General features: G+C 35.1%; 1 protein-coding gene across 2 annotated transcripts in view; it reads left to right on the forward strand.

The window, feature by feature from the left end:
- The window catches only part of LOC136027322 (uncharacterized), a 49,650-nt gene extending 31,977 nt beyond the window's left edge, over window positions 1–17,673 (forward strand). For both annotated transcript variants that reach the window (XM_065704447.1, XM_065704448.1), the window contains exons 6-8: window positions 9,179–9,277; window positions 11,517–11,661; window positions 16,836–17,673. In XM_065704447.1, coding sequence (XP_065560519.1) covers window positions 9,179–9,277; window positions 11,517–11,661; window positions 16,836–17,656 — 1,065 coding nt within the window. In that variant the 3' untranslated portion in view covers window positions 17,657–17,673. The remainder of the gene's footprint in view (window positions 1–9,178; window positions 9,278–11,516; window positions 11,662–16,835) is intronic.
- Window positions 17,674–23,322: the final 5,649 nt, after the last annotated feature.

A 23,322-nucleotide genomic window follows, 5' to 3' on the forward strand; every position in this document is an offset into this window, starting at 1 on the left:
TCAATTTTCTAATCAATAGAGCTTTTGACATAGCTGACTGAAAACATTTCTAATTTGTTATTGTTTTTATTTCAAAAATTGTATTTTTCCTCCATGGAAATCCGAAGCCCATTGCCACGAATTTTTGAAGTTGAAAGTGAAAAAACTGTCTGTAACCCTTTAATCGGAAGCATCCTTAGCACTATTAATTTTAGTTTTTGTTTAGAAACTTCGCAATAATGGACAAAATGTGTATATTTTGGAAAGGCTCCAAAATCTTAAACATGTACTGAGTGTTGGATTTAAAAAGTAAGGAATTTATAATTTTGGGAATAGACTGAAAAGCCTCCATGGGCTTACCTATTTGTTCTTACTGATAAGAATAAGAATATAGGGTGTCAATGTTACTAATAAGAAATACTCTGATACATGTTAAAAGTTACGTTGTCGAGACAGGCCAAGTGCGCAGGATTTTATCTCGGGGGGGGGGGGGAGATATCGTCTAAATAAATAAAAAATATTTGAACCGGCATGGGAGGAATAGAACCAAGGCTTTTGGCTGTCTGTCAAAATTAAAAAGAACCATCAAAAATTTGAAAATCCTCCTTGGAAAGAGGATAACGATTGAATTTTAATGGGAAAATCGTAATTCTCTCATTGTCGGAACTATATCACTCTACTTTACCCTCCCCCACTAATGGCTAGATATATAGCCGAAATTATACATTATCCATAAATTTCCCCGTCGTATCTTGTACCGATTCTGGCATTCTTTGGTTTCAATATCATAAGCAAGCTAGTTGGCTGTTTTTAGCATAATGTGAGTACCATCTTTGCTTATCGGCGTTTTTGACCAAATACTGTATGGTATTGATTAGATTATTGTGCTTAAAAAAATGTAGCAGTCATCGTTGTTACTTTTCTTTCCTACCCTAAATTTTACCTAGGCTAGAATACCCTTTACCCTTATTATTAGTATAAAGGGCATTATAATACCCTGAGAAAAATACGACTAATGACTGCACAAGAGTTAATCTCTAAGGGGGGGGGGGGGGGGTACTATCGTTGAAATAAACAAAGATATTTGAACCGACGTGGAGGAACTAATTAAGTAAAGAAACTTTGGAATGTAACGAAGGAATAATATATTTGAGAAAAAAGATAGGGCAAGACCCCTCTCCCGCCTCCCTTCTGCACACGTTGTGTAGTCAACTCAAAACAGCAGTGACTTTGGTTTGGTGCTGAATGTCAGTTGAAATAAAGTCAAAGGAAAGTTGTTTTGGAACATTGCTGCTTTGCATCACCTATTACCAGGATCAGCTGTAAGTGGTTGTAATTTCTTCTTTAGTTTTGTAAAGGGCCATACTATAAAACACTCTCTGTTCTCCTTTTCCCTTTTTTCATTCCATAAAAAATGGGATAGTCCAAGATTCATCTGAAGTCAGGTATAGTGTTGTAGTTAAACTTTCACCGTGGATATATTCATTGGCGCAGGGGTGGTTTTCAACCATTCATAATTTCAGTCGGTACTGTGCCAGCCACTATAAGACTTATTTGAATTTGAATCTGCTGCCAAAAAAAAATGGAGAATAAAACTTCTCAAACACTAATTTGACTGAGTAGACGGGTTGCCATAAGGAAAATGTGGGGTAGTAATATGGAAATTTCAATTAAAATCATGTCTAGTTAAATTGAAAATTTTAAATACCAACTAATATTGTACGTAGACAGAAATTAAAAAGAAATTTATTTGTATTAAGTTTATTTAAAGCAGATATTACAGTTTGCTCATATGGCTCGTAATGTCTTATAGCTTTACAAATAAAGGCTTTTCAATCTCTAGGAAACTTGTCAAACAGTTCGTGGTAACGAACTGTAGTAAAGAGCGACCCGGCTCAATAGTAACCAGAACTCTAAAAAATGGAATTTTTATACCAATAGCTACATTAAAAGAATCGCATTTTACTGCTGATTTTAAATATATAAGTTTCATCAAGTTTAGTCTTACCCATCAAAAGTTACGAGCCTGAGAAAATTTGCGTTATTTTAGAAAATAGGGGAAACACCCCCTAAAAGTCATAGAATCTGATCGAAAATCACATCATCAGATTCAGCGTATCAGAGAACCCTATTATAGAATTTCAAGCTCTTATCTAAAAAAATGTGGAAATTTGTATTTTTTTTTGCCTTAAGGCAGATCACGGATGCATGTTTATTTCTTTTTTTTTGTTTTGCGTTGATGAGGGCTGCTTCCTCATCAACGCCTCGCTCTTTACGCTAGAGTTTCTTACTGTTTTAAAAAGTAGAGTTAATAGAAAGAGTCAAACTTTAGCGTAAAGAGCGGGGCGTTGATGAGGAAGCAGCCCCTTTCATATACGAAGTAATTTCTGTTCGTTTTAAGTTTTAATGCCGCTCCTTACTTTCCGTTAAAAAAAACTTGTTGTTTTTAATTTAATTTTAATTAAGAATGGTATCGGCTCTTCATTTCTGGCAGCCAAATTTTGTGTAGTGACCTGCTGCGTTGCAGTTATAGCACTAGAATTCTCTGATCTGATAGCTTGAAAGCTGTTGTGGAGCCCTTTCATCCTGTTTAAGACTGCAATTCCTGTCAAAAGGAATATTCAGATCTTTAAGTCCGGCATGTGATGAAATTTTTATCTTCCGATATTAACCGGTTTTGAGTGGGATTCACTCAGAAGGAATACTTGTTTTATCTTTTATATGCTGTTGGGCTTTGAAATATTTGATGATTTATAATAGTACACTCCTCCGAACGCTATAGGTTTATTATATACTATTGGACTTTGAAATAATTGATGATTTATAATAGTACACTCCTCCGAACGCTATAGGTTTATACTTATATAAACCTTAGAACATTATATTTTTACGTTACAGAACGTCATATTTTTTAAATTATCAATACGGCCAACTCCTAAGTCGAACTGGCTCAAATTTGTGCACATATCTTTTTGTTAATTTTGTATGAGTCGAACAATTTTTTTTGGGAGGGGGGAGGGGAGTAGACAAAATAAATTTAGTTTCTCTCAATACCATTGACCTTTTTTAACTGATAATGGACCTTCACATAGAAGTCAAGTCAATGGACCGGGAACTGGGAAATCAAAGAGACCTAGTATCTGTAACTGCTTTGAAGAAAATAAGAGCGTTAAACAGTATGTAATTAATCTGCTGTTTAGTAGAAAGGTCGGTGTTTTATTTGTATTATTTTAGTTTATCTGCTGATGACGGCCACTGTATATGTGATGAAAATATTCAGATTTTTTTTTCACTGTTAAGTAAAAGGATTTGTCCCTGTTGAATCGGGTATCTCCCCTGGATACAGCCCTTGAATGCGGAGAATAAAAATTATGGAATAATTTACCATAATGGTAATTATGGAAATAATTGTGAAAATCGGAAAATTTATTTATTCTGAGGCAAGGCCGTATACAGGATAGATGTTCGCGGGGAGGTTTTTTGGGAGGGAGGGGGGTACAAATAGAAATGTTAAAACTCATCAAACATTTGTTTATGCGTCTTGGACAAAAGTTTCGGGTAGGGAAAGGACGGGGGGTTAAACCCCGTAGCCACCCTCCTGGGTATTGTTTTGTACTGAGGTTTAGAACGTGCTTACAGGGGAAGGAGGTGCTCTAATTCAAACCCTCAACAAATACTCCTAAATAACAATTCAAGAGAATCGAAGTCCTGAAATAAATACTGAAATAAATATCATTAGCCTAGACGCACACGTAATTATGGTTAAAAATGGTAACAATCGGGAAATTTCGCTAAATTATGCTCCCGCATTTATAAATAGAAGATGGGAGTACGCTAGCCCTACTACATTCTCAACCTAGTAATACTCAGCTCATCCTCAAATCACTAGCGATACAAATTGTACACAAACCTGAAGGGTTTTCTTAGAAACGCTTGGAACTGACCCCCGTCCCAAACCAAATAACCAGCTACGCCTGGGATCGAATCCGTGCCCAATGGACAAAGAATTCTCAAACCAACGTGCCAACCACTTAGCCAGGACGGCTATATACAGGGACGGCTTAGCAGGACGGATACATATATTAGTAATGATTTAAAATAGGTTTTGGTGTGCAGAAATAATACGAGAAAATGCCACGCACTTCATGCCTACACTTGACTAGAAGATGTATGGAAGTCGACACCAATAAATTCAAAAGTTTGGTTTTGCGACTTGTGTATTGTCGTGGTAAAGGCTGGTCGTATTATACACAAGTGCGTATCTTCCATTATTTAGCTTTTATATCAAGTTCTTTCACCGTCGGATCAAAAGAAAATAAGATCAGCAAAACCTGTATTTAAGTTTGATATGAAAAAAGAACAATTCAAAACTCAGATTTTGTATTTGAAGGACACTTTAACTAGTATTCGAGTGTCTCTATCCCTTTGGTTTCAATTTCACAGAGGCCTCACAATTCTCACAATTCATTACAGGTGCCTCACTTATTCAGCTTGGACAAAATTAAAAAAAAAAAAGCTTGTGAAATTTTTAGCAGACTTTATTTCAAGAAGAAATGAAAGAAACACCATACGTCTGAATAAAATGGGGGTAATAATAGATATTGCTGTTAAAATTGATCAGATTTCTATGTATTGGCTCCAGTGAGAGCACATGGGAAAATGTAGGTATCTAACCCCGCCCCAAAGAAAATGTTTCATTTCTTACAATTATTACCATAATTATCAACGCTTGTCATATAATTTAGTATTTTTGTTGTTAATACGTTCCCTGCAACCTCCCTCAAAAAATTTATGTGTGCATTTAATTGGATTATATTGTTGACAATGGAAAGTGCTGTGAACTAGTTTTGAGCCCAATTGTTAGTAAAAAAAAAAGAGACAAAAATGGTATAGTGTTAAATTGTCTACTATATGTACCCTCTAAATGGCACCTTTACCAATCGAAATAAACCATTCAAGCCTTGTTAATATATTAAAATAAATAAGAACCAAGATATTCCAACCTAATACATGAGCTGAGAAAGACTAGTACCCAACGCTTTCAGTAATAAATTATATTAAGTCCACTTTTGCCGTATTCAAATGCTATGTGCATGCACTTTCAAATTGTTTGTGCATCAATGCCTCTGAGATCGACTTATGACTAAAAATGGATAGGTTTCTCTGTCGTGAGTTGTTATGCGAGGATTTTTTTGCATATAAAAAAAAATATCACCTACTAGAGAATGACTATGTCTGCTATCTATGTTAACCACTTCAGAGATTGTATCCAATTGCTACTAGTGAAAAAGAAGAAATTACTGCTACCGGTGCTAAAATGTGGTGCTAAAACCGGTGCTAAGCTGCTGCGGTGCTAAATTTCTTTGTTGTTCAAAATGGAACATCAAATACGAACTTGGAAAGACTCGCCGTGCGCCGGACTTTCAGTATTAAAGTGAGTCATTCGATTTTTGTGGTTCTCAAAAGTGATGTTTTCCATGTACACTTTGAGATTGGTTTCTACATCAATGTCTTCATTGATGTCCCTGAGGTTAAATTATGATTAAAAAGGAAAGATTTCCTCGTTGAGTTTTTAAGGGAGGCATTCTTTGCGCTTAAAATAATATCAGTCACTCAAGAATTTCAACAAAAAAATAGGAAAATATCGTTCTAAGTAGAAAATTTATTTTGTATAATGGTTTCTTAAATAAAATGGGCTACAAATTATGTTGTTTGCATTCATGGCAATAAAGCAAAATAAATGCAAAATCAAAGATTGTCATAAAATTCGGGAACAAACTTTCTTCTTTTTTCTTCTTCCAAACTTTTTTCAAAACGCAGTGAAAAACAAACCCGCTCATATCTAGGAAATGGCGGCCACTAGGTTTAGTAGTTACGACTAGAAAAAGAATAGTTCTACCCAATCAGAATGGTCAAATTATACCATTGATGATTGGATATATCAGCGTTTTAAATTTGATTCTTTGTACTTTTAGTGTACGCTTATTTGAGAAATTGATTAAAAGCTAGAAAATTATTATTATGGCACTTGGTATTAACCAAGTGACATATCGATCGCAAATTCTGTCGGTCTGTCTGTCTGTCCCGGTTTAGCTACTTTAGGTACTTCCAGGTAAGCTAGGACGATGAAATTTGGCAGGCGTATCAGGGACCGAACCATATTAAATTAGAAATAGTCGTTTTCCCAATATGACCATCTGGGGCAGTGGGGGGTTGGTTAATTCGGTAAAAATAGAAAAAATGAAGTATTTTTAACTTACAAACGAGTGATGGAATCTTAATGAAATTTGATGTTTGGAAGCATATCGTGTTTCAGAGCTCTTATTTTAAATCCCGACCTAATCTGGTGATATTGGGGGGAGTTGGAGGGAGGACCTAAATCTTGGAAAACGCTTAGAGTGGAGGGATCGGGATGAAACTTGGTGAGAAAAACAAGAAGAAGTCCTAGATACGTGATTGAAATAACCGGAAAGGATCTGCTCTGTTTGGGGGAGTTGGGGAGGGAGGGTTAATTCTGAAAAATTAGAAAAAATGAGGTATTTTAACTTACGAAGGACTGGTCGGATCGTAATGAAATTTGAAGTTTGGAAGGATATTGTTTCTCAGAGCTCTTATTTAAATCCCGACCGGATCTGGTGACATTGGGGGAGTTGGGGGGGCACCTAAAATCTTGGAAAACGCTTAGATTGGAGGGATCGGGATGAAGCTTGGTGGGAAAAATAAGCACAAGTCCCAGATACGTGATTGACATAACCGGAACGCATCAGCTCTCTTTGGGGTAGTTGGGGGGAGGATTAATCCTGAAAAATTAGAAAAAATGAGGTATTTTTAACTGACGAACGGGTGATCGGATCTCAATGAAATTTGATATTTAGAAGGATATCGTATCTCAGAGCTCTTATTTTAAATCACGACCAGGTCCGGTGACATTGGGGGGAGTTGGGGGGACCTTAAGTCTTGGAAAACGCTTAGAGTGGAGGGATCGGGATGAAACTTGGTGAGAGACATAATCGGAACGAATCTGCTTTATTTTGGGGATTGGGGGGGGGGGGTTAATTCTTGAAAATTAGAAAAAATGACATAGTTTTAACTTAAGAAGGAGTGATCGGATCTTAATGAAACTTCATATGTAGAAGGACCTCGTAACTCAGATCTCTTATTTAAATCTCGATCGGATCTAGCGTCATTGGGGGGGGGGGCAGTTGGGGGGAAACCGGAAATCTTGGAAAATACTTAAAGTGGAACGATCAGGATGAAACTGGGTGGGAAGAATAAAACCAATTCCAAGATACATGACTGGCATAACCGGAACGGATCCGCTCTTTTTGGTGGAGTTGGGGAGGGGGGAATAATTCAGAAAAATTAGACAAAGTGAGGTTTTTGTAACTTATGAACAGGTGATCAGATCTTAATGAAATTTGATGTTTAGAAGGATCTTGTGCTTTAGAGCTCTCATTTTAAATTACCAGATCCTGTGACATTGGGGGTAGTTAGAAGGGGGAAACAGAAATCTTGGAAAACGCTTAGAGTGGAGAGATCGGGATGAAACTTGATGGAAAGAATAAGCACAAGTTCTAGATACGCGATTGACATAATTGGAACGGATCCGTTCTCTCTGGAGGAGCTGGGCGGTGCTAATTTGGAAAAATTAGAAAAATTGAGGTATTTTCATCTTAAGAACGGGTGACCGGATCTTAATGAAATTTGATATTTAAAAGGAAGTCATGTCTCAGAGCTCTTGTTTCAAATCCCGGCCAGTTCTGTTGACATTTGGGGGAGTTGGAGGGGGAAATCGGAAATCTTGGAAAACGCTTAGAGTGGAGGAATCGGGATGAAACTTGGTGGGTTGGATAAGCAAAGGTTGCATATACGTGATTGACGTAACCGTACTGGATTCGCTCTCTTTGGCGGAGTTAGGGGTGGGGTTCAGTGCTCTGGCGAGTTTGGTGCTTCTGGACGTGCTAGGACGATGAAAATTGGTAGGCGTGTCAGGGAGCTGCACAAATTGACTTGATAAAGTCGTTTTCCCCGATCCGACCATCTGGGGGGCTGAAGGGAGAGGAAAAATTAGAAAAATGAGGTATCTATAACTTGCGAGTGGGTGATCGGATCTTAATGAATTTTGATATTTAGAAGGACACCGTGACTTAGAGCTCTTATTTTAAATCCCGACCGGTATTAAGCCTCTGATTTTCATTTTAAATCAATCTATTGATTTTTATAATTTTGCTAGAGCTCATACCATATGAGCTCTTGGCTATTTTTCAAATTGAATGACAATATGCTTCTCCTATTGAGGCTATTGAGGCTAGGGAAAGCTGAATTTTGTTGCCTATTGGAATTATTCTTCAACGCCAGCCAATATCCATGCTCGGGTATATTAAAAGGGTACAGTATCTAAAGGATCTCCCTAACCCGTCCATTATAACCTTTTTTTAGTTCGTTTGACCAGCCTATTTACAATTGAGTGGACGGTCTAGTCAGACGGGCATGAGCCTAGAAACAGGTTTGAGTTCAATAAAAGTCATCTTAAATTTGCTTGATTTTGGGTCAAATTGTAAATGTAAGGCAAATTTGCTTTACATCAATTGTGGCCAAAATCATTTTTCTAATTCTCATTATTGCTTGGAACGTGCTTTGGAATGATGGCCGAAATTCTCGTTTGACAGAGAGTATTTTAAACCTAAAATAATATTTCACTTTATTCTAAACAAATAGAATTTGTTTAGAGTTTTTCAACCTGGGATGAGTAGTGAAAGGTACCAGTTGAGGAAAAGAAGCTTTGCACAGGGAAAAAAAGATGATAGTGGATTTGAATAGGAAACAAATATTGTTTAAAGGTAACAGGTAAAATCTTGAATTTTGTCCGTTGCAACATATGTGTCAGCACAAAGCCAACCAGAGCCTGGTTGGCTTTGTAGAAGCCAACACATGGCTAATTGTAGAAAAAGCCAAGACAGATAATCCAATTGAGTGACAAGAAAAACCTGGCATTCATTTCCCCCTGTTCATTGCCGACGTTACCAGGTTTAGGTTAGGCAAATTTGCCTTTACATCGATTGAGGCCAAAATCATTTTTCTAATTCTCATTATTGCTCGGAACGTGCTTTGGAATGATGGCCGAAATTCTGGTTTGACAGAAAGTATTTTAAGGTGAGAGGGTAACTGAATGTTTTATAATTATCATTTTAATTTTTAGGTTGAAATGCTTAGAAAAAGTCTTGGTGCTGAAATTGTTTACATATGCTGGTGTCCAAGGGAAGAAGCACATGATCAAGTTCATCCCATGAAAGAAGAGGTAGGCTAATTCTGCTGAAACATAAGTTGTATTGGCACCCCTCTTACTGAAAGGCTTGTGTCTGTATATGCTAACAGGACAGAGGCTGAAGCCCTTATACTAGGTTGGAGGGATATAGCACAGGGGATTAGGGTCAAAGTCTAACACCCAAGTGAAATACATCAACTCCAAGCGTGTGTACTCAAAAAACGTATATATATATATATATATATATATATATATATATATATATATATATATATATATATATATATATATATATATATATATATATATATATATATATATATATATATTGTTGCTGAATTATGTAACAACATAATTAAGTCGAACATAATTACGGAGGAAAAATATGAAACAGAAGTTCATATTTCTCGAGTTAGGCTCGACTCCAGTAAAGGCCAACTTATATGTTCAGTTCAAAGACAATCCCCACTTCGACCAGCACTTGACATAAACAATGCACAAGTCGCAAGACGAAACTTGGAAATTTTTTGGCGTTGACTTCTTTATACCTGTTTTAATCAGGTGTAAGCATGTTGGGTGTGGCATTTTCTCGTGTTAGACGACAATGTTACTTAAAAGTTCTTCTACCACCTGAAAATGAACGACAAATATACTTAATGCTGTATTGCATATATTATTGTATTGCTTTATATAATGCTGTATTGCATATATCGATCCTCGTTGTCACTTGTCTTCTAGCTATAGACAATGTGAGCTTCTTCTTGATGTCTTGGCGTCACCATAGATTCGGTACAACCACCAAGACAAAAATACGAATTTTTCCTTACGTTTGTGACCTATTTAGATCGTTTTTGAGGCTATAAATGTCTATATGCTTAAAAAGTCTTATAAAATGTCTTATAAATGTCTATATGCTTTATTCTTAAAAAGCAAAAATATGTAGCCGATTACGAGGAAAAATAAACACATATATTCACAAATATTCCTCGTTTAATTAATTACAAAGGCATTTAGTTATAACAGAAAGATGTTTCACTGGCAGTTATCAATGCTTCCTTCACATAGCATTATATGTTCGTCGTTCATTTTCAGGTGATAGCAGAACTTTTAAGTTAAATTAACACGAGAGATAAATTATCTCGTTTAACACGAGAAAATGCCACGCCCAAAATGCCTACGCCTGATTATCCTGTTCCTCTGCTATTGTAAAATGTTAGGTCGTCAAGTAAAAGCAATTGCAGTTCTTTTTTATGCAATTTTTGTGTACCTTGTAAACGGTTCAGTTTTATTGCCTGTAAGTGCATGTCGAGCCTGTCAATAAATTTGTCTCTGTCTAAGTCTTCTTAAATTAAAAAAATAATCCTGCATGACCTGTTTTCAGAGCTTCAAATGAGAAATATATGTAAAACCGCCTTTTGCATCTGAGGTGGAATACATCAGTATACATCAGAATCAGGTTATCTGTGAGTACATCTGTTAGAGTTTTTATATAAAAACTTTTTTTATATAAAAAATTCTGCACTTTTCAATTCTGCTCCTTAAGCTGCATCTCAACAGAAATGGTACATTACAGGTGCAAATTTAAGTTCTGATAAAACTTAAGTTGAAGCAAAATTTTGACAGAATACAGTAAATCATGTCAAGTGAGATCAACCAAGTGACGTCACCATTGAAATTCTTATTGGTATCTATGACTGTAAAGTAAACTATTTGGACGCAAAAAATTCGATTCTAATTTTTGCAACTTTTATTCAAAACTGAAACGAACCGAATATTCCCTTTGTTTACTATTATATTTGATCAGTTTTTTTTTCTTTTATACTTAACTAACTAAACGAACTTAACGAACTAAGGTAGATAGCTATAGAGCTAAGACAGTCATAAGTAAACAAGCCCGAAAATAAAGGCCTAATAGGTCCTGATAAAGTGGAGGATATACTGGGCCAAAGATATCCAATGGCCTAGGGGAGGTTTGACACATCACAAGGAAATTGTTAAATGCCTTACTTCAGAACTATGTAAGAAAATTAAATTCATAAAAAGTCACTTCAACTGAAAGTAAGAAGCCAAATTAAAACTTAAAACGAAGAGAAATATTTTGGTATCCCTTGGTCGTTACGCTGAATTTTTTATAAAAATTTTTTTTATAAAACTTCATAAAGTTTTTTTTTATAAATTTTTTTTTTATAAAATTTAAAAAAAAACTAGAATCTGTCTTTAGAAAATTATTTGAACCAGTTACACTTTGTTTTATTGGTGTCTTTTGTTCTAGCGTGTGAAGCCAGTTCACCCAGATATAATTGCTTACATACGAAAAATGACGGAAAGCGGCATCACCCTTGGATCTCAAATGATGATTTGCGTTGATCGTTTCGTAAGGCAAAACTTCCCAGAAGCTGTGTTACCTGAAAATTTTGGTAGGCCCAATATTTTTAAATCGGGCTTTAGACCTAAGGCATTTGAAGTTGTATAGAGAGGCTTTTAGATGCTAGTACACGGGCGTAATAGGAATTAAAACTAACAGTGGAGCTTTACATCGCAAAACTAGAAAGTTTAAAATACGCTCAAATTAACTTCACTTTTGGTTTCTTAAAGGTCAGGTTTAAATCGAAAGTAAAAATGAGTGGATGTGGGATAAAAATAATAATAATCTGATCTGCTCTTTTAGTAAAAAGCCAATCTTTTAATGAAGACTTTTTTTTCTTTTTTTTTATGATCATAAGCAGAAAGAAAGGTAGATTACAGATGTTGAATTTCAAAAGTTGTTTTTATGTATCTATATGCATGTTTATTGTTTGCTTATAGTTTTTTAGTAAAGGAAACTTAACTAAAAAATGCGATAAATGGAGGGTGGGGTGATCCACCGGTAGGTTTTTGTCAAAAAAGCACATGTATATCCCCTCATCCTTGATGCTCCCTTCTTAAAATCATGATAGCAAGTTCAATGTATACGGTTTTTTTGTTTATTTTTTTAGTTTCACCAAATATCTCTAAATTAATTATATTACTAAGTTTTACTGACATGACTAGACGCTAATATCGAAAAAATTATATTGAGAACTCTATTGCCTTAAATGTCCTGTAGGGAGTATGCTCTTGATTGGCTATATAGTTATCCTTTCAGATAGGTATCAGCTAGAAGTTAGGTCAACATATAAGTTTTGTTCACCACATGACGTTAGCTCTGCCCACAAAAAAAGCAACACGAGCGCCGATTAATATATTAATCCTTATTTAAAGTATAAAGTATAAGTAATAATAGTAGTAATAATAAGTAGTAATAAAGTGTAAGTAAAGTAAGTACCTTATTTTAAGCCTTATTTGATGTCTGGAAAATGCTAAGGTCTTCAGTTTTAGTGGAGCCTCTTGGGAGGGGGGATGCTAAGGTTTGCCTAATGTTGTGTATATTTAAAACTAAGTTATTGTGACGTCATTTTTTTTTTACTTTTAGCTCTGAGTAGGTAATTATGTATAATATTTTAGTGGTAATTTTCGTATATAATACTGTTTTCGTCACTGTCAGTAGAAAACCCCTTAGGCCACTGATTGTTTTTTGTCACACTTAGATTAAGATTATTATTATTATTATTATTAGATTATGTCACACGTAGATTAAGATTATTATTATTATTATTATTATTATTATTATTATTATTATTATTATTATTATTATTATTATTATTAGATTATGTCACACGTAGATTAAGATTTAAAATACAGGCAGGTGGGCCAAATAAGAGTGGAGGCATCCCTAGGAAACGCGAGAAGGATTTTGGGGATGATTTTAGAAATGATGCGAGGACATGATTTCCAAGATGATTTCTGCTCAACTTCCTAGTAGAACTTCTATCTCTAAAACTTCTTAAAATTACTTACTCACTTAATCCTCATGCCGGGGTGGTATTGAAAGTGACGTCGGCCTTCTCCTCAAGGGACGGTCAGCAGCAAGGACCTCTGCACCACGCAGTAAAATTCCAGCCTTGTCCAGGAATTTCTCGAGACTTTTATTCCACCAGAACTTGGGTCTTCCTCTTGGACGTATCCAGTCACTTCTTAAAACTGCAGTGGATAATCTCAGGTTTGCTTCTCAATCAATTGGACTATCTGTCTCGGCTTTTTCTACAATTGGCCATGGCTTGATGCTCTCAACTATTCCATTTTAATTCAAAAATCAACGGACTCGCTTTGCTTCTCACTCAATTGGACTATCTGTCTCGGCTTTTTCTACAATTGGCCATGGCTCGATGCTCACAACTATTCCATTTTAATTCAAAAATCAACGGACTCGCTTTGCTTCTCACTCAATTGGACTATCTGTCTTGGCTTTTTCTACATTTGGCCATGGCTTGATGCTCACAACTATTCCATTTTAATTCAAAAATCAACGGACTCGGTTTGCTTCTCACTCAATTGGACTATCTGTCTTGGCTTTTTCTACAATTAGCCATGACTTGATGCTCACAACTATTCCATTTTAATTCAAAAATCAACGGACTCGGTTTGCTTCTCACTCAATTGGACTATCTGTCTTGGCTTTTTCTACAATTAGCCATGACTTGATGCTCACAACTATTCCATTTTAATTCAAAAATCAACGGACTCGGTTTGCTTCTCACTCAATTGGACTATCTGTCTTGGCTTTTTCTACAATTAGCCATGACTTGATGCTCACAACTATTCCATTTTAATTAAAAAATCAACGGACTCGGTTTGCTTCTCACTCAATTGGACTATCTGTCTTGGCTTTTCCTACAATTAGCCATGACTTGATGCTCACAACTATTCCATTTTAATTCAAAAATCAACGGACTCGGTTTGCTTCACACTCAATTGGACTATCTGTCTTGGCTTTTTCTACAATTAGCCATGACTTGATGCTCACAACTATTCCATTTTAATTCAAAAATTAACTAGACATACTGTGGCCTGCGGTTCAAACCTCCCTGTCTTAAGGCCATCTCCATCAAGGATCGATGAATATTGAAGCAATTAAAATGAATTAATTGACACAGCACTGCCGCGCCTTGTTCTAGGGAGACTTTTGTTACGATGAGTTTTTTCTATAATAAGGTACGTTAACCGATTAATTATTGCAGCAAAAATCTTTTCGTCTCATCTAAAGAGAAAAGGGAGGGGAGGATTTAAAATCATGCTATGCAGTTTCTTGGCTTGGGAACCCCGGATGTAAAGGCTTGAATTAAATCTGTAAGTGTGTGTTAGCAAAATTGTTATCATACGCATATTTGAACAGATAAAATCTAATATTGTACAAATTTAACATGCCAAAATTTAAAATAAATAACTAGACGGGAATTTAAGGATAAAAATACAAAGAAAAGGACAACATTTAAAATGCAGTTTTGCATTACCAGTAAAAGTAAAAAATCTCCTTTGCTTTTTGGTAATGAGAGACAAACACATTCATAAAAAGTTTAACCTTAAAAAAGACAGAAAAAGCAATCTAAAGTAAGCAAAATGGCAAAATTTAATGTGAATAAAGTTTCTTCTGCTTAGAATTCAATAATTCAAATAACATATTAAGAAGAAAATGATTATAGAATCTGCAAAAAAAGGAGTTATGTCCAAGAAAGAAATTAACAAACGAGAGAGAAGATATAGGAAAGGTTTTAAACGATAGAGAAAAAAAAAATTGTTTATTAAATAGAAATGAAAAGAAGCATTGTATATTCAAAATCTTCCTGAGGCTAATGTGATCAAGTTTCCTTGCTTATATTTTTTAACTTTTTAATATCAAAACAGTAAATTATGCCCCATTACTAGATTTTTTTTTTTTTTTTTACTAGATTTATACTCTTTCTTTGTAACCAACGTTATTGGCCAGGAATTGAAAAATTTGGAACGTCGTGGAAAGCCAGACGTAACACGGAATGCCGTGTTGTGTCTTTATTGGCACATTTTGATTTGACCTCTGTGAACATCAAAAACAAGAAGAAAAACAGGGAATTCTTTTAGAAAGACAATGGAAATCTAATTTGAATGAATATTTTGGCCCTATGTCCAAGGGCCGTCCTCAGCAAAACACAAAAATATATAGAAGAAGAAAAACTTGCAACAACATACGACCATTAAAACTAAAAAGCAAATTTTTAAAAACAGTCTCATCATCCTTACTTCAGTGAAGTTCAATCAGGACTGATATATTTATTGTAATGAAACGAGGCAATTCGGACTACTTGCTTTATGCCTAAGTCATTGCCTAATAAGGGCGGATTCTTCAAAAAGTATTTGTGGCTAGGATTTTCAAACACATGGCTGCTTAAAGCAGAATCAAAAGAAACAGAAGCAATATTAGAACTCAGAGCTTTAGTGATATCATCTTTATGCTGTTGTAGGTGTTTCTCTAAATTCTGGTGAGTTCTTGCTACATAGGATTTGCCACAATCGCATGGTATTTGATATACACCTCTTTGGCGAGTAACTGGAGTTTATCTTTACCAGAATTTAGAAGATTTATGATTGTCAAATTATTGGTAAATGCAACAGACAGATTTTGATTACATCAAAAACGTCAAACAGCAAAAACAAGAAGAACATTAGGGAATATTTTCGTAAGACAATGGAAATCTAGTTTGAATGAATATTTCGGCCCTATGTCCAAGGGCCGTCCAGTATCTGAGCAATTATTAGAAAAAAAAAATCTTGGAAAATATCTTTAAAAACCTGTAGATAGTAACACAGAGCCAGTCATAAATAGACCTTTGAGGTATTTAAGATATCAAAGATAAGATATCATTTGAGGCATAAATAGACCTTAATAGACCTGCCAAAAAGGCAAGATTAGTGCTAAAAACGTGTTTTTTAATCATTCTTTTTTTATTTCAATGAATTGCCTTGTTGCATCTCACTTTATTTATCAGTCCTGGTTGAATTTCGCTGAAGTAAGGATGCTGAGACTGTTTTTAAAAAAAATTCATTTTAGTTTATTGGTCATATGTTGTTGTAAGTTTTTCTTCTTCTATATATTTATATTTTGCTGAAGACGGTCCTTGGACATAGGGCCGAAATATTCATTCAAATTAGATTTCCACTGTCTTACGAAAAGAACTCCCTATTGTTATTCTTGTTTTTGATGTTTGTGATGGAAAGGGAGTGTGGTCTTCGCCGCTATTTAGACCTCTGTGAAGGAGGAGGAAGTAAATCTCTAAATTCTTATCATGAGGAAATTTACTAATATAGCTCTTCTTGCTTATATTTTTCAGGTTTTAGTGTCAAAGCATCAGATTCTTAACTCTTACCAGTCCTACCTTACCTACTTAGTCCACCTTACCTACTAGATTTATTATCTACTAGACCTTATTAACCAAAAGTTAAAAAATATAGAGCGCCATGGAAAGCTAGATGACCAAAAACAAAAATGGTGAGAATACCACGGACGTTCTTTAAAAAAAAAAACTTTTGTCTGAGGTAATAGGGAATGTCCTGTTTGTGTCTTTTCATAGACAGGTGTCGATTTGGGATGAAGAGAAAGAATGTCTCTAAATTCTCATTATAAGCAAATTTACTAATACAAGTCTTCCTGCTGATACATTTTGAGGCTTTTGTGTCAAAGTCTACTTCCTACTCTTTCTAGGTAAGCGACCTTATTGGCCAGAAATTAAAAAAATACGGAACGTCATGGAAAGCTGGATGACTAAAAAGAAAATAGCCAGAACTCCACGGACAAGATCATTGCTGCGTGACAGACGTTCATATCGTCCTACCGATCTGAATGATTCTGAAATACAGAAAAGGGCCGATAGAAGTATCAATATAAGTGGCGATGTGTGGCTTGATGAATATGGTGAATTTTGCTATGAAATAGAAAACCAACAACCAAATGAGGTTGTTGTGACAACAGAGGACGGAGAAAGAAATGAAGTGGTTACAGATATTGTTGTTGAAGAACTTGAAGACTTCTATGAAGAGTACTATGTTGAGGGTGGGGGAGAAGAAGTTGTTGAAGAAGAGCTTGTTTGTGCAGAAGTATTAGAAGAAGAAAAGGAAGGAGAAACCACAGACCATGTGGATGTGTTGCAAATATTACGTCAAAGAAAAAATGATCCCTCAGGCTATGAGCGACGTGTAGTGCAGGCGCAAGAAACTTTGCGTGAATTGACTGAAAGACTATCGACTTTAAGTTACAGTGTAAATGAGGTTACGTCCTTAGAATTTGCTCAAAGATTTCTAATTGACGCTATTGAACTTTTGGAAGAAAACCTGGAATGTAAGGAAAAAACTAGTGATAATGTAGACCATGAGGCGTTTTATGTGTCTTTTAGTGATCAGAATGATTCAAACAAAGCTATAACAGAAATGGTTAACGAGACAAACGTGTCAACGGTTACCAGTACATCTTCAGTTGTAAAAATAGAAGAACCGGTTTACCACAATGTTCCGACTTGTGATAATTAAACTTGTACAAATCTTTATTTAATTGTTTTTTGTATCAGCTGTTTATTTTGTTATCTGACTGAGGGAGGGGAGAAATCTCTTGGCCTAAAAGGAAACACAATCTCTCGTTAGGGAAACATAGCTATAACATATCCCTCGTTAGGGAAACATAGCCTTTCATAGAAGAACTAATACTAATAGAAAGCAAACAAAATAAGATATGGGCTCAGTATAAAAGTGAATCAAGTCAACGTTCTCTGATTTTTGAAGTATCGATGCCCATTCCTGCACAAGGGGGCAGATCTAATATTGGCCGAAAAGGGACTACCCATAGAAGGTTGGAAAATAGTTGCCTAATAGTGTATTTTGAGCACTTTCGCCTTGGAAAAAGTCTAAATGCCTCCACCTCCTTGCTAAGGGTTGAACCTTGGCCGACCCTTTGTTGACACTTCAATATAGATCGAATTCATTGTTTTTGTCATTATATACGGAACTACTTTCAAATTCTTGTATCTCTAAGATATAACAGTGGTTGTGGTAGTTTTCTAAAAATATCTAATTTCCTTCTATAGCCTCAATGAAATGAACCCACTTGATTTGGTTTATTACTCAAAAGAGATCATTTCTATGATTCTGAATAGGTATTATAATTGTTTGCTGGTCAAGAATATGTCAATGAGTAAGAGATTCCATTTGTGTCAGCTACCTTTAGGAGGCTACATAAAATACTGCTTTTTGTTGCCATGATTTGCTTTGATTCCGATCCAGCCAAATAAGGACACAAAGAGGACAAATGGGATTTGATTTTTTTTTTTTTTTAACAGATCTAGTATAATTTTTGTGGATCAAAATAGATGATATAAGAGGAAATTTTGGACATTACTGAAAAATCCTTTTTTTAAACCAACCTCCAATTCTTTGATAATTTTGTTTATGGAGTTGTAAATTGTGAGTATCCTTGGAAGCTATATTATTCAATTTTTTCTGATTTAACGTTAACGTTTCTCTGCAATGATCCAATCAAAGATTATTACCAATAACAAATAGTCGTACAACAACATCATTAGTTAACAATAAGCCATAGGGATAAGCAGTCGAAAATTAAGGCACGATCCCAAAGTTGTTTTCCAATAGAGAGAGGATGTATTCATAAACACGAAAATTTGTGATCAAAATGACTTTGATTGGTCCCATTCCACTACAAAGCAGTCTGTCTGAGATATTGAGTGAGGTAGCTGCTACAAGATTCCAATATATGAGCAGGTAAATGGCTACTGGTATTTAAAAAGAACGGTAGTGATCAACCAGGTTATAAAGTTAAATAGGGGTTTAAATAAGCAGTTTTGTCTGCTTCAAACATGTTAAGAAATATTTTTTGGTGGCAAATAAGAATAAAATGTAAGGAGCACACTAAAACCCATGCTTTTTATAGTTTACAGTAAATTACTACATCTGTCCAGTCCTGCGAAACCTCTTCCATGACATTAAAAACCAATTAGTGCTGCATCTAGGCCGAGATTCTATAGGTAAATGGTTTACCCTCCTTCTGAAGGAACTTCTAAAATGATACCTGCCAGAGGTGGGATGGCGAGAGTAACTTATAGCCTTACTAAAACTGATCACCTTCACGAAGAAACTTAGGCAGAAAAACCTCTAAGAAAGCTGCATCTGTCGATCAATTGCCATATTAAACAAGCTTTCTCCAGAATTAATCCCTAGAAAGTCATCTTCAAACCCCTTTGGCAGAGATTTCAACCGTTTTGTAGAGTACGGTAGCTGGAATTTAGTGCGATAATTGGGCGAGGTTAGCAGCTTATTTGCAAGTCTTGTTACAGAAAAGAAAACATTAGTAATTCTTTAATTACAAAGAAAATAGTTATTTTGTTAAAATTTGTAGTATAATTTTTTTTATTATTTACTAAAACACAATTTACCTGTCTTTGCTTATTGTAGTTATTTTCCATGTACTATTTCCATGTATAATGTGTATTACGTTGCTATATGTTTGATATTTACGTGTATATATGTTTATATATTGTATATAAAACTAAATTTCTTGTTTTATAATTTATTATTATTATTTTTACTGTTATTTGCGATTTATTTAGAGTTACTTATTATTAACTATCAAATGATGCATCTAAGATTACATGGACTTTTAATAAGGAAAGGGGGTCGTATCAGGATATACTCAGGTGATATCAAAAATGGTATTATTAACTTATGAGATAAGCCCAGCCTTATTAGCTGTTTTTTGCGTAACATCAAATAACTGCTATCAAAGAATAAAATTTCAATTAATAAAGAAAAAAAACATTATGTATGTTTAAAATTCAGTCCTCCTAATCAGTGTCTCCAACCCATAAATTAGTTGGCTTCCGACGACACTTATGCGTACTTGAAGGGCCCATACCCTGTAAACCCCTTGACGTCGTCGCTGAAGGGTTATGCCTACAACACACTATAATTCCACCTGACCACAAAAAGCCAATATTTATTAATAATGTGTATTCTTTGGTAATTCAACGTGTGATGCGAAAGCAGAAAACTGGAATCGTGTGAGCTTGGTTTGAAAAACCTACACCAATACTAATTCGTTTTCCGAATTTTTCTTACTAATGCTATATCTTAATATCTATTCTGAGGTTTAGCATAGAGGTTTATGAGGTTATCTATTCTGAGGTTTATGCACCTCTGAGCTTCCATCTTTTCTAGTTTACGCTTGAAAGTTAAACATTGCCCAACTCACCACAATACTCAAGGTATACACGGTGTGTAAACTTCTTTTAAATCATCCAGGAGATTCTTTTATGGCTATAGAAAGGCTAAAAACTTTTAATAGATCGGGAAAAGAGCGAAAAAAGCAATTTTCATAAGTCCCCGTCTTTATAGTTTGATCAATTTGCGGGGTATTAAAACGGTAACTAACAAGCAGAAATAATTATTACTTTCGAAAGTTAACCATTCAGGAGTGCTAGAAAAACTATGCACTGTAAAAGTTCTACATTTTATGAAGTCATCGCAAATAAAGCTTACGGTTACGGTGCGGCTACTGATGGTATAGACCGCTGCTTCGGCACTGGAAAACTTCAATTAAGAAAAGCTTCGCCAATTTTGTTAAAACAATATCGAGGTTAAACATCTTCTAATTCTAACATAGTCAAGCAGCTCGTGGTAACGAACTGTAGTAAGGAGCGACCAGGCTCAATAGTAAACGAAACTCTGAAAAAACGGAATTTTGATACTAAAAGATACATCAAAAGAATCAGATTTTTATGCTGATTTTAAATTTATAAGTTTCATCAAATTTAGTCTTACTCATTAAAAGTTAAGAGCCTGGGAAAATTTGCCTTATTTTAGAAAATAGGGGGAAACACCCTCTAAAAGTCATAGAATCTTAACGAAAATCTCACCATCGCATTCAGGGTATTAGAGAACCCTGTTGTAAAAGTTTCAAGCTCCTATCAACAAAAATGTGGAACTTCGTATTTTTTGCCAAAGACCAATCACGGGTGTTTTTTTTTTTTTTTTTTTTTTTTTTTTTTTTTTTTTTTTTTTTTTTTTTTTTTTTTTTTTTTTTCAGGGTTCATTGTATCGACCAAGTGGTCCGAGAATATAGCAAGCGGACTCATTCTATCGAAAGTGAGAAGTTCTAGAGCCCTTTTTGAGTGACCAAAAAAATTGGAGGACACCTAGGCTCCTTCCCACGCTCATTTTTTTTCCAAAGCCAACAGATCAAAATTTTGAGATGAGATTTTGTTCAACATAATCGAAAACCATAATAACAATGTCTTTGGGATCACTTCCCCCCCCCCCACAGTCCCCGGGGAGGGACTGTAAGTTACAAACTTTGACCAGTGTTTACATACAGTATGGGAATTGTATAGAGGTTTCCAGGGAGATTTTTTATGGTTAGGGGGGGGTCAGGGGAGGGGGCTATGTGGAAGGATCTTTCCTTGGAGGAATATGTCATGGGGGAAGAGAAATTCAATGAAGGGGCGACGGATTTTCTAGCATTGTGGTAAAAAAAAACAATGAAAAAATAAATATGAAAAAGTTTTTTTAACTGAAAGTAAGGAGCGGCATTAAAACTTAAAACGAACAGATATTATTACACATACGAGGGGTTCCTCTTCTCCTAAATACCTCGCTCTTTACGCTAAATTATTTTTAGTAATTTTAACTATTTACTCTACGGCCTTTCTGATTCAGAGGTCATTCTTCAAGAATTGGGACAAAATTTAAGCTTTATTTTACTGTAAAAAGCGAGGTATTAACGAGGGGACAAACCCCCTCATATACATAATAAAGATATAAGAATATAGAAGTTCGTTACGTAAGTTGATTCTTAAAATACGTATATTTTTTACTAATAAAAACGTTCGTTAAAAATTAAAAGTTCTAGTTGCCTTTTTAAGCAATCGAAAAATTGGAGGGCAACTAAGCCTCCTCCCCTATCCCCTTTTTTCTCAAAATCGTCTGATCAAAACTAAGAGAAAGCCATTTAGCAACAAAAAAGAATTAATATGCAAATTTCATTTTAATAATTCATGTGCGGAGAGCCAAAATCAAACATACATTAATTCAAAAACTTTCAGAAATTAAATAAAAAAACAAATTTTTTTAACTGAAAGTAAGGAACAATATTAAAACTTAAAATGAACAGAAATTACTCGGTGTATGCAAGTGGCTGTTCCCTTCTCAACACCCGCTCTTTACGCTAAAGTTTTTTACTGTTTTACAAAGTAGAATTGAGAGAAAGTTTCAAACTTTAGCGTAAAAAGAGGGGCGTTGAGAAGGGAACAGCCACTTTGATACACGGAGTAATTTCTGTTCGTTTTAAGTTTTAATGTCGCTCCTTACTTTCAGTTAAAAAAAAACAATTTTTTTTATTTAATTTTTCCACAGGAACCAAGACGTTTAGTTAAAATTAAATTATAGATATAAACGCTTCTGTTTTGTGATGACAGGGTGAAGAACAAATAAATAATTTGCTTTGTAATTAGTTTGGTTTTAATTCTGCGTGATAAAACTTTTGTTATTTTGTAATTTCTTGCAAGAGAATTGAGATATCATATGATTATTTATACATTTTATTGAGGAAATCATTGTAAGACAAATATTTTTGAGGTTATTTACAGGACACGACTACTAGCGCTTTCGGCTTTGGACAAATATTTCTACCTGGGTCATAGCTCCTAGGGTGTACAGACCTTAACTGCTAAAAACATAAGGTCATAACGTCATGGACGAAGAGGTCTATTTTGGCAAGGGTAAGCTATTTTGGAGACTTTAGCTGAGATCATAAGTGCCTTTGAAGTACTTCAGCCATAACGCCTCAGGCGAACACGCCTCTACTGCTAAAGACATAAGGTCATACCTTCTGGGCTTTAGAGACAAGGATAAGCTTCTTTTAAAGATTTCAGAAGAGATGTCTGGAGATAACAGGAGGGATTTCTGGAGTTAACAGCATAGAATTATTTTCGTCATAACGCAAAGGTGCACACACCTTCACTACTAAGGGCGGTCACCTTCAGTCAAACTTGAGGGTGGTCAAACCTATTCTAGCAAAGAGTTATGTATTATGGAGTTTTCAGCTTAGTCTGTCCCAAAGAAAAGAAAGCCGATTGCTGTTTTGGAAGTATTGCAATTATCGTCGAATTGAGATGAAAAACACGAACTCCTGA

The sequence above is a fragment of the Artemia franciscana genome, chromosome 5 (assembly GCF_032884065.1).
Source record: "Artemia franciscana chromosome 5, ASM3288406v1, whole genome shotgun sequence".
NCBI classification, from domain to species: domain Eukaryota; kingdom Metazoa; phylum Arthropoda; class Branchiopoda; order Anostraca; family Artemiidae; genus Artemia; species Artemia franciscana.